The sequence below is a fragment of the Coenobita brevimanus genome, chromosome 100, assembly GCF_032717465.1.
Source record: "Coenobita brevimanus isolate Jiangsu-jjx chromosome 100, ASM3271746v2, whole genome shotgun sequence".
In the NCBI taxonomy this organism is placed as follows: Eukaryota; Metazoa; Arthropoda; class Malacostraca; order Decapoda; family Coenobitidae; genus Coenobita; species Coenobita brevimanus.
The window spans coordinates 52,099,613-52,116,140 of NC_137053.1; the positions used below are offsets into that span (position 1 = coordinate 52,099,613).

The 16,528-nt window shown below is 43.4% G+C and overlaps 1 protein-coding gene across 1 annotated transcript; it reads right to left on the reverse strand.

The window, feature by feature from the left end:
• Positions 1–3,116: 3,116 nt before the first annotated feature.
• On the reverse strand, positions 3,117–4,176 carry LOC145414656 (uncharacterized). Its single transcript, XM_080284176.1, has 3 exons — positions 4,044–4,176; positions 3,412–3,692; positions 3,117–3,269 (listed from the first exon to the last, which is right to left on the reverse strand). The coding sequence occupies exons 1-3, from the start codon at positions 4,174–4,176 to the stop codon at positions 3,117–3,119; spliced, it is 567 nt and encodes a 188-aa protein (XP_080140302.1).
• Positions 4,177–16,528: the final 12,352 nt, after the last annotated feature.

Here is a 16,528-nt window from a genome sequence, read left to right on the forward strand (position 1 = left end):
GCTGACCACTTTCCCTCCCTACTGACCACTTTTCCTCCCTAATGGCCATTTTTCCAACCTATTGGCCACTTTTCTTCACTGTTGACCACTTTCCTTCCCTAATGACCACTTTCCTTCACAGCTGACCACCAGTGTTGTAGTCAAGACCAGGCCCCTCGAGACCAAGACCAAGACCAAGACCAGACCCTCCGAGACTAAGATCAAGACCAAGACCAGATCCTCCAAGACCAAGACCAAGACCAAGACCAAGAATTTATGTGTCTGCAGAATGAACGAAAAGTAGCTGCAGCCTGCAGGTGCTGCACTGCTGGTCAGTTTTCACGGCCGTCTCGGCCCCTCGAATGAGTGCACTAGTACCCCAATCACCCAGTTGCAGATTATGTATCGATGCGATACTCAACACCTTTCAAACGAATTTAAGTTGGTTATTGCACATGAGCTGAATGAGGTCGAGGAGTTTCTGGGAAGACAATTACTAAGAAGAAGGAAAGAGAGAAGACGGCAATGGGGATAATTCCCAGGGCCAAAACTCAAGAGTATGGAGGGACCAGGGTCCACTACAGGACTGCGACAATTTTGCTTCTTTTTCTGGCCCGTGTCAAACGTTTTCCAGGCACCCCAGAGGGCGGTCATAGCTCTCTACGGCCCTGCACACCGATTGTACAGTTTTTGAAAGTTTTTTTTTTAATTTTTTAAACTTTTGAAAGTACGGTTTTGAAGTTATAATGTATGGTGTTGCATACTTTGTCAGTGTCATCGTACTCATGGATAGCTGTATCTTCTTCATGCGAAAGATGGTTTTCGGAAGACTAATCTTCGCACTTCTCTCCGAGCTTTAGCCGTGCCCATACGTTCCCTACACAACATATTCATCTTTCGTTTCTCGTGAACAGTCAAGGGGGACTACATTTTTCAGGATATTTACACAAGAGACCGAAGGGGTTTCGGGATACAGAGGTGGGAAGCAAAATTTTCGTAAATATGAAATATATATTTTATTTCCATATGTACTCCAAATACTTCTTATGGTCGTACCCACTATTTGTTTAAGAGAACACTTTTCACTAACTTCCCCCCTTGAAAGGGGCCCTCATTCGAGTCTGCTCACTGCCCTTCTTGCTACCACAAATGATTTATCGGTCCCCAGGTGGTCCCCCCACTTTAGTGGGACTAGAAACGCCACTGGGCCACATGGCCATGGGCCCCCGCTCATAGATGAACAAGTTGTATGAAATACGAGGGTGGCTGTAAAACACTTGAAAATATTCTGATTTCTTCTAAAAAGGTCACAGAAGTCACTGCAGGCATCCGTGATAGTCATTTGCAAGCTCTGATGGGTCATAACTCGAAAGGTTGGAAGCCACTGATGTCTGACTTGGCCCCCATCGCTCCAGAATCCTGGCTACGCCCCTGTTAGGGAGGAAATATATATTTTTTAAATATGTGAACAACTGAACATCTAGGTAAAATATTTCTGTTCTCACTGTTTCACTGGCATGAAAAAACAAACATAGGAAAATAGACATTTTTGTGGTTACGTTTTCCGAGCGAACTAGTTAAACCCGTGGTGTAAGTGTACGAAGGGTGCTGGGACTGCATACACTATACACGTATACGAAGTACACGGAGGTGAACAGAGCTGCAAACATGCATATGTGCAAACAGAGATTCTCACTGCAAGAATGGCCATGTCATGCATGCTCTCTCGACTCGCACACACTCTATCAGCGCTCGCAGGGCTCAGCTCATGCATCATCACCGTAGGTCTAGCCAGGCAGTATCTATAGACAGTACAACGCTCTATGGCGCAGCCATGATAATTATTACCAGCAGACTTCCCGCATTGCCCGGAACTTTGCAGCAGAACATAAAATAAGGAAAAAATGTCTGAGAATACTGTCACACTGTATTTCTAGTAGATCACAGGATATTCTGACTATACACGTAATTCCTGATGTCACTAACCGAGGAAAAACTGCCACTCTTCACCAGATTATTTAATTTTCGACATCAAAGTCAGTCAACTAAACCCCGTTCATTTTGTGTGCCCTCTGTGACGCTAAAAGGAAGGGAGAAATTATAACATTTTACTCACTGCTACAGGGAAGAGAGGCTGTATTATAGTCAAATAGAATCAAAAATTGGTGGGCTGAGTTACCATCTCGGTTTTGGGACAGTTACTATTCTTTCCTTCCTTAAATATCGATGAGCTGTATTTTGCATCCATTTCATGTACTTTTCCAACAAAACAAAAATAAATATGTTCTGAGAAACATTTAACGATTCTCCGTTGTGAATTATTAGCTCGACACGGCTGAAGATCGTACATTACGATCACAAGCAATAACAAACTCACGTGTGTCTGCTGCCCCAGTGGACCTACTATACAAAGATCATGGAAAGCTGTTGCACAGAAAATTGGACAGTGCCTAGACTGAAGTTTTTCCTGAAGTCTAGAGGAATATCCTGTTCAGGGTACACCACCGGCGTGTTGTGTTGCCTTTTTGTACAGTATTTTGGAGCCCTCGGCATCGTCAGATTTCGGCCGGCGGTCTCGTCTCTGCACGTTTTCGGCCTTAAACATTGTACGATTTTCATATGAAAAACTGTGCAGATTTTCTTCAGCATTTTGGAGATGAAGCATTGTTCTTTTAGAAAACTAAATTATATGGGTTCAAACAAAAGGTGCTGCTAGAAACATGTAAATATGTGATGAATGCTGTCACACCCGGTGTGCTTTCACGGCTTCTATAGTAACGTTTTCCTGCATTAATCGTATTAAAGCATATCTAGGAAATCAGTATAACAACTAAAGAATGATATCATGAAAAGCTTACGTACAGTATATCAATAACTATCACGGGAGATAATTTTAAAGATATTCGACTTCTGTGGTCTCTGCATGAGTAGCCCGACTTCCATATTGAACTAGCTGGCGATCAGTGGTAACTCTTGAGTTACTGACGGTGGGAATTGGAAATAGATCAGTCTATGAGGGCTTCTGGGTACATTTTATTCTCTGACAATCCTTTCTGTGGGGCATAGATATAAAGGTAATTTCCATTTCCCACACCAGAGCATCCGACATAGAGCTGGCCACGTTTAATGCAAAGAGACTAAGGGATGAGGCCCACCACCTTCAGGGACTGACCCTGAGCCTTGTTGATGCTCATGGCAAAGCTCTGTTTTACTAGTAGCTGTAGATGCTTGAACTCAAAGGGCATGTCAGATGGGTTGATGGGGATTCGAGGAATGAAGTCATCCTGCCCCTGAAGTTGTCAGTGATGATAGTGGCCTCTATCACATGTGGCATCATCTTCACAATCAGCCGGGTCCCACTGCACAGCTTTGGCGGGTCATGGTACTACAGCAGCATGGTGGCCTCTATCACATGTGGCATCATCTTTTCACAATCAGCCGGGTCCCATTGCACAGCTTCGGCGGGTCATGGTACGGGAGCAGCATGGTGGCCTCTATCACATGTGGCATCATCTTCACAATCAGCCGGGTCCCATTGCACAGCTTCAGCAGGTCAAGGTACTGGAGCAGCATGGTGGGGCAGCCTTCTTTAAGCACCAGATTGTGTGGTGGAACTCCCAGAGGCTGCAGTAAGTTAAGAAACTCCACCGGGTAGTTCACAGCCTTGTCAGTGTCAGGAACTGTGTCAATGGATCGATAAGACTGAGCTGTTCCTGGTAGAAGCGCATCATTAAGCTTGTCCACTGTTTCATCCTTGGGTGCCAAGATGGCTCACTCACCCAGCCTCTTGTGATTCTTGTAATGGATGGAAAGGTTGGGAAACACTTTTGCCACGAGTTCATCAATGGACGAAAACATGTTTCCACAGGGAAGCATATGAAGACTGTGTTGAAGATTGGATCTAATCCTTCCATCAGCAATCGCGAGCAGCTCCATTGAAAATTCGTTAGCTGACTGATTTCCTTCTAGATGCACTCTCATGTTCGGTGTCAGCCACAGAGTCTTCACATGCTACCAAAGATGTGATGCTTTGAGGCAAGCTTTCAACTCCTTGGCCTTTGTACCCGTCAGTACAATGGGGAGTGTCTGTCTGAAGTCACTGGCAAGCAGCACAGTGATCCCGCCCATAGGTTTGTCCTGGCCCCGGATGTCCCTCAAGGTCCTGTCTACAGCTTGATAAGCTGCTTTGTGCGACATCGTGCACTCATCCCAGACAATCAGCTGAGCTCGGCATAGCACTGCAGCTATGGCTAAATTCTTTGAAATGTTGTACAACAAAGCCTTCTCCCTTGTCAGGTTCAGAGGCAACTTGAACATGGAGTGGGCAGTTTTGCCCCCATTGTGCAGTGTGGCTGCTATCTCTGAGGAGGCACTGCATAACCAATCCTCCTCCTCTGGCATCCTTTGGCCAGTAGAAGATTTGTGACAGAAGTCCTGCCCGTCCCTCAGGGGAATCAAGGAAGAAGGGCTCGCCCTTCTCTTGCTGCACAGAGCTCCGCACTGTCCAGTAAGCTTTACATTGATCAGTCACCAGCTTGGGCTCATTCTCTTCAGGGAAGTGCTGGATTCCATCACCATTGTATGCTGTATTGTGGAGCACTTCCTGAGTCAGTGCATGCTGATTGCCTTGAATTGGTAAGGGCAAACCATAGGCACTGAGTGGCCTGCCACCCAGTTGCAAGAGTTTGTCCTCAGTGTGCATGACAGCCTCATTAGCAATGTCATCACTGAATTCTGCTGTCGGTGTCTGTCGCCATACCTAGAAAAGGAAATCCTCATTCATGCTTTCCTTATGGCTCTCCCACAGTTGCATCAGACTGGCGATATCACAGGTCTGGAGCATTACAGAGAATAGATCTCGCAGTTAAGCAGGAGATCTTGACATGGCACCTTCACTCATTATCGCATGCCAGTGTTTGTTGGCCATGTCCAATCTCTTGTTTACATACTTGCAGATGTACTTGATTGATTTGACTGAATTGCAGAATTCGATGTTGATGTGAGCCTTGAAGGTCTTGGACAGCAGTGGGCAGTAGGGGACAATCCACCTATTGTCAACTTCCCAAGGCCTCTGAACTGCTTGACCATAAACATCAGTGATTTGCACTTGTATCGTTGTCGTGAAGCCTCCCTTACCCGGCTTTTGTCAGTGGTAGAGGGGGTGCCCATCATCGCCTGTTTCCGTGTGTGCAAGGAATTGCCTTGGGTAGCGCTTGGTACGGATGTTGTTCTCCATGCATGGACTTCTGTGGTTGACTCCTTGCAGGGGCCATGCACCATCTGCGTGCGAACGAACTCAAAGAGACCAGGATCTGATTGGGGATCAGACAGCTCGACACTGATAAATTCATCAATATTGCTGGAATGGATGCAATCAGCCAACCATACTAGGATGTGGACATGGGGAAGGCCTTTTGATAGTGTACATGTGGCATGTGGTGTCGCCCAGGGGCCATTAGCTTGATGACCTGTCTGAACACCCTGGCAATAAGGTCGTGCCGAATGTGGGCCATCTGGCCAGGCAAGAGCTCCAGGGTGATCTCCTCCCACTTTATATTGCACGTGAAGGTGATAAACAGGCTGGGTCAACCGTGTGTTGTGCATGTAGCGAGGGCCACTAGTGAAGGTCAAGGGAAGGATGACCAGCTGTCCAAGGTTTTTCATATTGTTGTCATTCTCCACAGCAACCCTGAGGTGAGAATAGTACGTGTCTTGGAGGGACTTCTGATTTTGGCACAAGTACTGCTGGCATATGCTCTCAATATTCGTGTACCTGTCAACCAGATAATGATAATAGAGCTGTTTGCAGCAAAGTAGGTGGTTAGGTGAACCCTCAGGGGTGACGAAGTGGAAGGCATAGAAGTCATTCACTAACACCCTCCTGCTGGGGTTGGGCTGTCCGTCGTGCATCTGGGGGATCATGAATTGGTAACCGTCCTGGCCATGCCACAGGAAGACTGAGTACTGCATGGCATCATATGATCTGTGAGTCTCCAAAATCCTCTGCAGACGGTTGGCCTTCTTCTGCAAGATGATGTACTGCTTCTCATGGGGCTCCCCGACCTTGAGCACGGGAACCTCCTCTGCGGTGGGTGCACTGAAACGATGGGCATGCTCACCTGACAGTCGTTTTTCGGCATGAATGACAATCTTGTACTTATCAGTGGGGCCCTGTTCAATGGCAGTGCTGAAAGACCGAACCAGGTCATTGAGCTGAAGAATCATTTGTTGCAGGGACTGCACAACATCCGACCTTAGGCCAGTAGCCACCTGGCACCTTTGGTTGCTCTTCCTCTCAGGGTCTCCCATAAAGTATATTTGGAGGAACTTGAGCTCCTTATTAGGTGGGGGCTCAAGACTAAATTTTGAGTGGTAAACTTGGCCCTGGACCTTGAACGTGGGCATGTATCCTGCCTCGACCACTTTCTTTTCAGCTCCAAAGGATATCATTTAAAAGACTGAATTATAATGGTGGATGTTATAGAGAAAGTGCTTAGAGGCTGGGGTATCACCCTGCAAAAGCTGATTCAGCAAATCAGGAGGAGATGCAATAGGGGGCACAAAAACTTTGCCTCCAGAACAGCACATGCCTGGTGCCTCCCCAGGAAACTTCTTGGTCCCACAGGCATCACAGACTTTCGACACAGACCCAGTATCTACACGTGGGTCAGCCGTGTAGTTGACTGTTGCAACCTGAATGCTGACTTGCCTCAGTCGATCGCTGAGCCTATTTGCTGCTGTGGAGCTTCGAAGTGCCGTGTTGCGACCATGCTCTCCCTGTTCCCCTCCCTTCCATTAGCAATGTGATCTGCAGGCTCCACTGCCCTGGCAGTAGCCATGCTGCCCAGGTTTCTGGTTCACCTCATGTTCATTTGATCCTCAGTTTCATTGGCCCTGGCAGCAGCCCCGCTTTCCTGGTCCCTCCTCCTCCTCCTCTTGGTAGACTGATCCTTGTTTTAGCTGCCTTGGCGGCAGCCCTGCTTTCCCGGTCCCTCGCCCTCCTCATAGTAGATTGATCTTTTGTTTCAGTTGCTCTGCTTGCTGCCATCATGGCCTGGTTAAGAGCATCCAGAGCCGCCCTCTCCTTTGAGGTTTCATTGTCTCTTGAGGCAGCAAGGTGCTCCCTGGTACGGGCTCTGGATCGGGATCACTCCTCCTCAGTCTGGGCCTTCCGTGCTTGCTTTTCACTTCTAGACTGAGCTGTTGCTGGAGAAAGGCGACTCTTCTTTTGAGGCATATTTCACTAAGTAAGCACAACGAGTTGCTTGTTTACACCCTAACAGGAACAATAATAGTAGGCAGGGGAGAGTTGCTGCCACTTTATCTTCGTCGCGCCCACAAGACCGTCACTTGACACTGGCAACATAATACAGTAATAATAATAATAATAATGAAAATAATAATAATAATAATAATAATAATAATAATAATAATAATAATAATAATAATAATAAAGTGCACAGCAAAGCTAATAAAATTCCATATACAAAGAGGGTTTTTCCATTTTTGAAATCCTGAATTTGTCGCGTGAGGAGGGGGAGTGTTACCCCATCCACAACACAGAAACTCACAATAGCCAATCAGAAGCCGTTTCCAGTTTGGCAGCGTTTGCTCACTGTGGAGGTATGCCAGGTCAGTTCTGACGTGTTCATGCTGCGCCTCAGGCAGTGTTGCACCTAGGGCTCCTGTGTTACTGATGTGGAAAAAGGTCGGGGTCGGTGGCTTGCCACGTTTTCGGCTGAGCTTTGCTGAAGAAACTCGCTCGTTTTTAAGGACACGCCCCCTCGACACGCCCTCAGGTCAACTTTGACAAACCTACACTGTTCCTCGAATCAAATTCCCTCATGGACCAAGTTTCACTCAGGCTGGCCCTGTAGTTTGCGAGTCTATCAGACGTTTAATCACAGACACACATGCACAGTCGACTTTATATATTAGATTATTATCCCTTCACCTGACTCCCTGACTTGACCCTACCCTTCCTTGGTCTCATCTTCCTTTCCTATTACTTCGGTCAGTCACTCTCTCACTCACTAATACCCCCCCACAAACACACACACATTCATACTGAGAGAGAGAGAGAGAGAGAGAGAGAGAGAGAGAGAGAGAGAGAGAGAGAGAGAGAGAGAGAGAGCGACTCTGTCACATAATATAACTATATGGCAGTATATAGTTTTCCTCTTTGAAATGATGGGGGGGGGGAGAGCCATTCTTTATATGTTAACATGGCATGGCAGTACTGACATGACGTGGGAGCACTAACAGGACGTGACATGGTGACGCTAACACACCACAGCACCGACTTGACGTAACGGGACTATGATGTGTGTTCTGCTATCCTTGCATTTGATCCTGGGATGTTATGCACAAACTATCATCATGATGTACCTAGGATAAATATTTGCAAGAGGATAATGAGATATGGCAAACTTCTACACCTGCGGTTTCCAGCCTGGGGGGCGTGGGCTTTTTCCAGGAGGGGGGAGGGACGACCCAGAGGAAAAATGAGAATGACATGAACAAATGTGTGTGTGTGTGTGTGTGTGTGTGTGTGTGTGTGTGTGTGTGTGTGTGTGTGTGTGTGTGTGTGTGTGTGTGTCACAACAAGTCTTTGATTACCGTTTACAGGTTATATTTTTTTCTGTGCTCCACCCTGGAAAAGACATTTTTTTTATATACCAGTGTGATGAATTGGTTTCTTCCTTTCCGTGTCACCTGACCATCTACTTGCTCCCTCTCAGCTTGGTTTGGCCTTCTGGATATAAACATTAAATCCAACAAAGTCGTGTATCCAAAGATACACAACGCTTTTGCTATTGAATTTTTGAACACTAAATTTTTTGTTGTCATTGAGCAATTCACAAAACGTTTCTAGCTCGTGGAATGTAGTACTGGGTATAAAACTCTGCATTTCCTCCCATCCCAAATGCTCTCCTGTTTCTGTTTTTTTTTCTTGTTTTTTCACCTTTTCCATCTCTCCATCCTAAGAGTCATTGTAGAAAAAAAAAAGTTGTCTAGTTCTTATTCTTTCACAGAAGCTAGCTACCAAAAAAACATTAACTACACTATAAAACTATGTTTAGCTCTTTGATAATTATCGGCACCGTGATTACTGATACATATATTTAAATTGCTTAGACTACTCTAAATGGGGCAACACGAATCCGTGAAATATTACATGATCTAAGAAGTGGTCTGAGAGATAAAGGATGTTTCTAAGCTGTTACGAGCTGTCTGTGACTCGAAAGCTACTCTAAATTTTAAAACAAACTTCCTTGTTTAGAGAAGCGTTTTCATGCGTCACACACTCATGCAGGCCTGTTGGTTTTTGAGTTACGACTGATGAAGAAAGGGAGAGCGAAAGAAAGAAAGAAGAAAGTGGAACAAACAAAAAGATATACTTCCATGACCCAGTTTCGGAACTCCTACGAAGGGTAACGGAGCTTTGCGAGTAACTTTGTATTTAAAATGCGGAAGTCCCTTTACTGAAAGCTGGTCTTCGCAAGCATTTTTGTGCGGCCAACACTCTATATTATATACAGACAGAAATTCGTAGTAAGGGGAAAAGTAATGATTAATACTCACACATAGAAAAAAGATTACTATGCTTACTGAGTCTTTTAAAAATTCTCCAGAAAATGTGAGAAATGGCAATTTGCTGAGCTCAGATGCAGGCTCAGATCCCACGTGTTCGTGATGTGTTTAGAAGACTCGGTAAAACTTATTAAGGTTTTGCTGTTTTTATATTACCCATTCCCTTTCCTCCTTCATGCCCATGGGGGAGACTTGGGAGATGAGTTTTTACTCTTCCAATCATATTCGTTCATCAGTTTACAAGTATTCCGTTTGCTTGATTTTGACAGGGCTATCATGATTTCCCATATCGACTTCGATCATCATCATCCTGCTCTAAAAGGGAAGGTACTCGTTATTACTGAGTCGGTAAAAACTTTCACATGTCCGCGGACAATTGTTCAAGCTTCTGTGGTGACAGGCGTTATAGCAGCATATGAAGAGCATGGTTCAGGTATGGGACGGTAGTCTGGGCGGGGGAGGGGAATGGTTGAGGACAGGGGGACTTTGAAGGCAGAAGAAACATACATTGGGCAATGGGTAGAAATTATCTCGTCCCAAGAAAAGTTTTCCAGTCCACCACATCCGCATCTGCATTGGTATTCTTCAATAACAGAGCTGAAAAAAAAAAATGCAAGCTTGGCTAAAAACAACACTGAGAAACATTATAAACCTTTTCTCCAAATAAATCATATTTGTCATGAGCTCATTTTCTTCCCTAATCTTCATAACATTATTAGATCACAGCCAGACCGAACACCTTCACAGAGCATCAAAGAACCGATGTATATTGTTCATAAAATAAGCAAAAAGAAAGTTGGCGATCCATCAAATGCTTTAATTTGCAAATAACACCACATGCAACAAGGGTAACTAATATCTTAAACACTCTTATTACATCTTCTCAGCTTCACATTTTTTTAATGTAAACTGATAATCAAACTTATTATTTCAAAGTCAGTTTTAGATATATCATTTACACATGAGCCTCGAATAGATACACATCAAAAGCGATAAGGAGAAAGATCAATGCTAATAAACAAATCTTGTAGCACCGGGGAGGGACTTACATGTTCTCTGGGATTCTTGGCGACGCTGGTAAAGGCTGGGCCACTCGGCACGACTTTCCTCAAAGGACAAAGTTTCAAGGACGGGGAGAGAAAGTTTCTGAAGGTTCTGAAAGGTAAGTATTGGCACGAGGAGCGTGAAGTTCTAGGGACCGCAGGAAGAAATACAGATGCAGAAAAGAGAGACCAGTCTCGAGAGCGAGTAACTGAAATGAAGGAACAGAAAAAAGATCCTAAATGGAAGAAAGTGGAATGTAAAGCAAAAGAATTTTGGCAAGGCTCCAAAAATGAGATTGTTTCAGAAAAGTGAATTAAGGGAACTGGGAAGTATGTATATAAGCACAGAGTCAGGCAAATTCAGATGGATAGCTTGACCTTTTCCATTGGATGACGTGCAGTAAACATTTTCTTCTTGCTATCTGAAGACAACTACAGGTATATTCATCTTAGGACGGACCTTTGGTAATGAAGAGGTAAGTTGAGATCATATCTAGCCTCTCTTCATAAAGTCACCACAATTCTGGATAAAAGTTTGGTGGTAGCACTTGTGGAAAATACACGATAAGAGTCGAGTGGTTAACTGTTATATTCATGCTGCTTCCAGACGACATTATGCAATTTAGAAAAGGCTTTACGGCATCTACGTATATGTTAAGAACAGTCTCCAGTTATTGCTTAAAGTCGTGAGGATCTTAACTATTTTCTTCTTGTTGCCGGCAGTTTACTTTATTCATCTATAGGGTAAGGAGGCCTTTTCCTGTCTAGTGGGTTGGTATATATATATCTCCTACAGCATATATTCTTTCAGTATGAAGTTTCAAAACTGGTTCACTAAAACAACAAATCAAAAGAACTGTGTTGGACACGAAAGTGTTCGTTAAGATTTTTCCTCATGTTTGCCGCTTTGAGAGGAGAAGAAGGAGGAAGAGAAGGAGAAGAAGAAGAAGAAGAAAAAGAAGAGGAGGAGGAGGAGGAGGAGGAAAAACAAGAACAAGAACAAGAAGATGATGATGATGATGATGAAAGAGAAGGGGGGAGGAGGAGGGAAATGAGAAAATACAGCAGGTTGTAAATTAATTAAACGCAATAAGGGGACGAAGCAGGGAAAATAAGAGAGAGGGGAAACTGTAAGGAGGGTAGAGAGGATAATTTAATAAAATGGACGTACCGGAATGCAGCTTTAAGAAGGGAAAAAGAAATGTATTTCATAGACAGACACATAGACTGACCATTCTGTCTGTGCATGTTACACTGTGTGTGTGTGTGTGTGTGTGTGTGTGTGTGTGTGTGTGTGTGTGTGTGTGTGTGTGTGTGTACAGACAACTCATTAATATCTAATACTTTACCTCCAAACACCATACCATATGATGCGACCAGCAGAAATTCGGAATCATGCTCCTTTCCGCCACTTCATAAAATTATCATATTTCACAGACTAAGCTCCATACGGAGAAGTTAAATAGACTCTTATGAAAGTATTAATGGATACACCTTTCAGTTAGGCATTCCGAGATGATCAACACCACAGTGCTCATTTTGAAGCTTGTGGTACTCAGCTTAAATTCTCTTTTTACTCACTATCCTTGGAAAAATAGAGTCCTAGATGAGAAAAGAGTGAAAAGGCAGTCAGGAGTAACACAAACTGCAGAGAAAACGCTTTAATAACCACCGAGAGGTATACGCTGATGTGCCATGCTGTCACAACCACTTCATTAAGTGGCAGCATTTACGTATAATTCTTGCACAAGTTAAACTCAGGTAAGGCCTCCCGTGTCTCGCCTGTATTAGAAGCTGTCATAGTCGCTGTGTTACTGCCCTGGGACGAATGAACCAATACCCAGGATATCAACGTAGAGTTTCAGCGGAGTACACTCTGGTTACCTGGGAGGCAACCCTAAAGAATTATATTACTAGATGAGCACGATCCATCAACTAGGACACTAATCAATGCCAGGAGACGACCACCACTACTTCGTGAGTCACTGAGACATCATCTTGGCTTGAGCCACTCTGAGGCCAGGTTAGTGTGTCAGGGGACACAGAGTGAAGTGTGTCAGACCTTCAGGACGAGAGGCCCCAGCAGAGAACGTTGATTTACAGGAGCGCACAGCATGAGTTTTGTCCTAAAGTCATCATTACACACGGAACTGCAGACGCACGGCGAACACCTGTCCTAGGATTGAATGCCCCACATCCACCCCACTGCACAATACGCCAAGGAATATAGCCCGCTTAATACTTGTTAGCATATATTTTCACAAAGACCACAGTTCGGAAATTTCTCGATGAGACCATTTGGTGCATTATTCGTGCTTGAATTGTATATTCGTGTGTATAATGCTTCAGGAATGATCAGAATGTGCTTTCCTTTGCCTTCATTTGCTGCTTGTCATCTCAGTAATATGCACTTATCACGTCTGTTATAAATATTTTCTTCAAAACAAGGAAAAAAAGCGTCGTAATAAAGATGATGATGATGACGACGGTGGTGATGATGAACATGATGATACTTCACACTGCTTGGGATATTATGTTTAAGCGAGCTTAAGGCTCGGACAGTCGGACATTTAGAAACTGAAGCAGGAACTTTTTACCTTCAGCTTCCTTATCTCTCATAATTCAGGTTCTCCCTCCTTGGACGGCGTTTTTTTTTTCTTTTCCTATCATTATATTTGTAAATCTTAATACTTTAACGAAAATATTCAAGGACTTACTATCAGCCTTGGATGATAAGTGAGAGAACTTATCGCTGATGAGAGGACAGTTTACCCAGAGTAACTAGAGATTATTATCAAAACTTCAGATGTCTTTTTAAATAATCAAAATCAATTGGTTGGTTGTAGAATAACTCAACTGTCTTGTGCACATGGTTGAAATATCCCGAGATGACTGGAGGTGTGTTTATCATGTAATGCGACCAGTGGTCTCTTAGACACGTTCTGTGCTAAGGTAACCTAACTTGCTTTATGAAAGCGACGATTCAATGTGTTACTGAATGAGGCAAAGCACTCACGATTTACGAACACTTATGGTAGCCATGTGGTATTTCGTCACTATGAAAGAGACGAGTTGGTCTTCATTCATGTGGTCTTATGAATCTCCTGCTTCACACTGGCTGCGACAGTGTCATGATGTGTGACCAACCTCCCTCCAACTCACTCAAACTTTATGTTACCGTAATTATACACTGCTCCAAGACATTAATAAAGGAGTATCTATCAGTGAAATGTGTGGCCCAGTCGCTTCCTCTACGTAAACGCATCCCAGCTTCTATTACAGTCTCACAGACATGCACACAGTAAAAATATTCATGTATTTTTAATTTAGAGACATGTATTTTCTGTAGAAGTAGCAGTTTCTTCTCTAAAATCTTCATCTTTGTATTTTACAGCAGTCTAGATTCGAAAAATCTTCACAACTGTAAATGCCTTTGCTGTCTCGAAACTTATCTTGGCATTATTATTCGAAAGACAAGCATCTTTTATCAGTTTTCAAAGAACCGTCAACAACAGAATACTATATACCATCAAGCACTTGACAGCATTATGAAACAGCAGTCAAGGTTCTGCCATTACACGAAAGCGCTGACCTTGGAGACTTCGTAGAAATTTCTTGTCTGGCGATTTATTTTGCACATATTACCTGAATATTCACTTGTGTGTTACGTGTATCTTTATTATATTAATAGAGACTATAACAGTGACATACGTGCGGATATTAAAGAGCAACAGGTATTATACGAGTAATTTGATGAGGAAGAGGAGTGCCAAATAATCCAAGCCAACGAGAATACGGCTCCCCGTGTCCTCAGCCTGAGCTCCTCTCAACACCGAAGGCAAATACGGGTTTGAGTGACATGTCGTGTCCACACTGTATCAAGTGCGACGAGCAGCGAGTGAATCCAGCTGTGGCAAGAAGACGCGTCGATCTGATGTCGCTGAGAGAGAGAGAGTAAAAATGTTTGCCAAATGGCGCGTCCATCACTCATGTCTCTCGCAGCTACGTTTTACGTCCAGTGACAACCACTATCCTGCATTTTGTGAGGTTTCGTTTCTGACTGCTCTCGTGGTGGCATCGCGTCCCGAGCTGGAGACTCGACCAACTAAGCAGCGACCTCTGTTCTCGCTTCCTTGACGTCTTCAGTTTCAAGATGTTTTGCATTTTAGTTAATTCTTGCTACCTCCACACCATGTAATTTAAATTAGGGAAGATGACTACTAGCAGAGCACTTAATGGTGCTTTCAGTTTGAAAGGCCGTCCTAAGCTATATCAAGTAGTCTGGAAAGAGCAAGAGCCAAAAATAAACTCTCAGTAAGTCATCGGATTAAACATGTTCACTCTTTGACATCAAAATCTTGAGTATATTATTTATCTAGGTGACTTTATCCAGCTTAGGAGTAGTCTCTCGTCGTCTAAGTAGTAAAAGCACTTTCTCCTAAACTTAGTAAGACGATATCAGTATTAAATATTTTATCCTTGCTACCCCAGAAAAACTTCATTCAACTTAGAGGTGGCTTAGTCTGTTCATATCGTTGCATTCGATTGTTTTTCTTCGAACAACTTTTTAGTGTGACAGGAGATTCTAGATGTGAAAAAAATATTCATCAACAAAATATATATATATTTTTTTTTTTCGAAAACACAAGATGGAAGGAACTCAGTAATCGTGAGTGACGAACTTGTGTTGCTGAATGGACATGAGTATTGAGCAATTTTACTTGAGGACCCCACATGCAATAACACCTTTGTTCACAAACTATCGCAGTGTCCGAACTCAAGCCCTGCTGCATGTAAACACAACAATCCCCGCCTAAAGACCTGACGTTTTTAAGTGATTTTGTTTTATGATGAAAGATTTTTCATATGCACTATACCTATCAGTGGAAGTGGTCAGTTATATTTATGTAGTTACAAAGGTACCAGGTACTGGTTGCTCTTAACATTACCACTGTATTTCCCCATTTTTAAATGTTATTGCTGCCGTGTTGTTCAAGACAAAGATCAGGGAGTCATACTAATAGCCAGTGTTAACGAAGACATTTAACGGATGTTATAAAATAATATGCCAAGTTATAATAAATTTTAAAGATAAAATGAATAACATCAATAGAAGGCGGAGGATATCAGCCATGGACTTGAGTCATCTTTCAACACACGTCTTAGTGAAACAGGACTTAATCTTGATAATCACTAGTACATAAGCCCGTCCCCAGCTCATCGAGCACCTATCTGTTATTCCCCATTGACCTATTTTCACACCAAGGACGTATTTCCCAGTTGGAGCTATTTTTTTCCCATGGACTACTTTCCTCGTACTTTGTTCCCCATGAACATACTCTCCCCATGGGACCTATTTTAATCCATGTATCTACTTTCCCATGTAGATTTATTTTGATTTTACTTTCCTACATGAATCTGTTTCCACCATGGGCTTTTTTTTTCCATGGATTAATTTCACCATGAACATATTTTACCCATGGACCTGTTTTTCTCATGGATTACTTTCCTTCCACGAAATTATTTTACACCATGAAATTATTTTCGCAATGGTCTTAGTATTCCTCTGTGGCCCTATTTTACACCTTGGAAATATTACCTCCAGGGACCTTTTATCTACCCTGAACCTATTAATGCCGTGGAAAAATACAGAATCCCCACCTGAACCGAATTTCACCCTGAGGGACCCATCTCCCTATCGATCTATTTATACCCACTGGACTTTGTTTTCCATTTGGACTCATTTTCTCCGCGGCTAAATTCCCTCTTATTTTCCCACATGGACCTACTCCAGCCATCAACGGGAGGGGTTTTGTTGTGTGCCATCAGACTCTTAAGAAATTTTGCTTTCCTCTTACCTCTCTTCACCCGCTGACACAATTGGAAACCCGTGGGTGTAAATTCCTGACCGT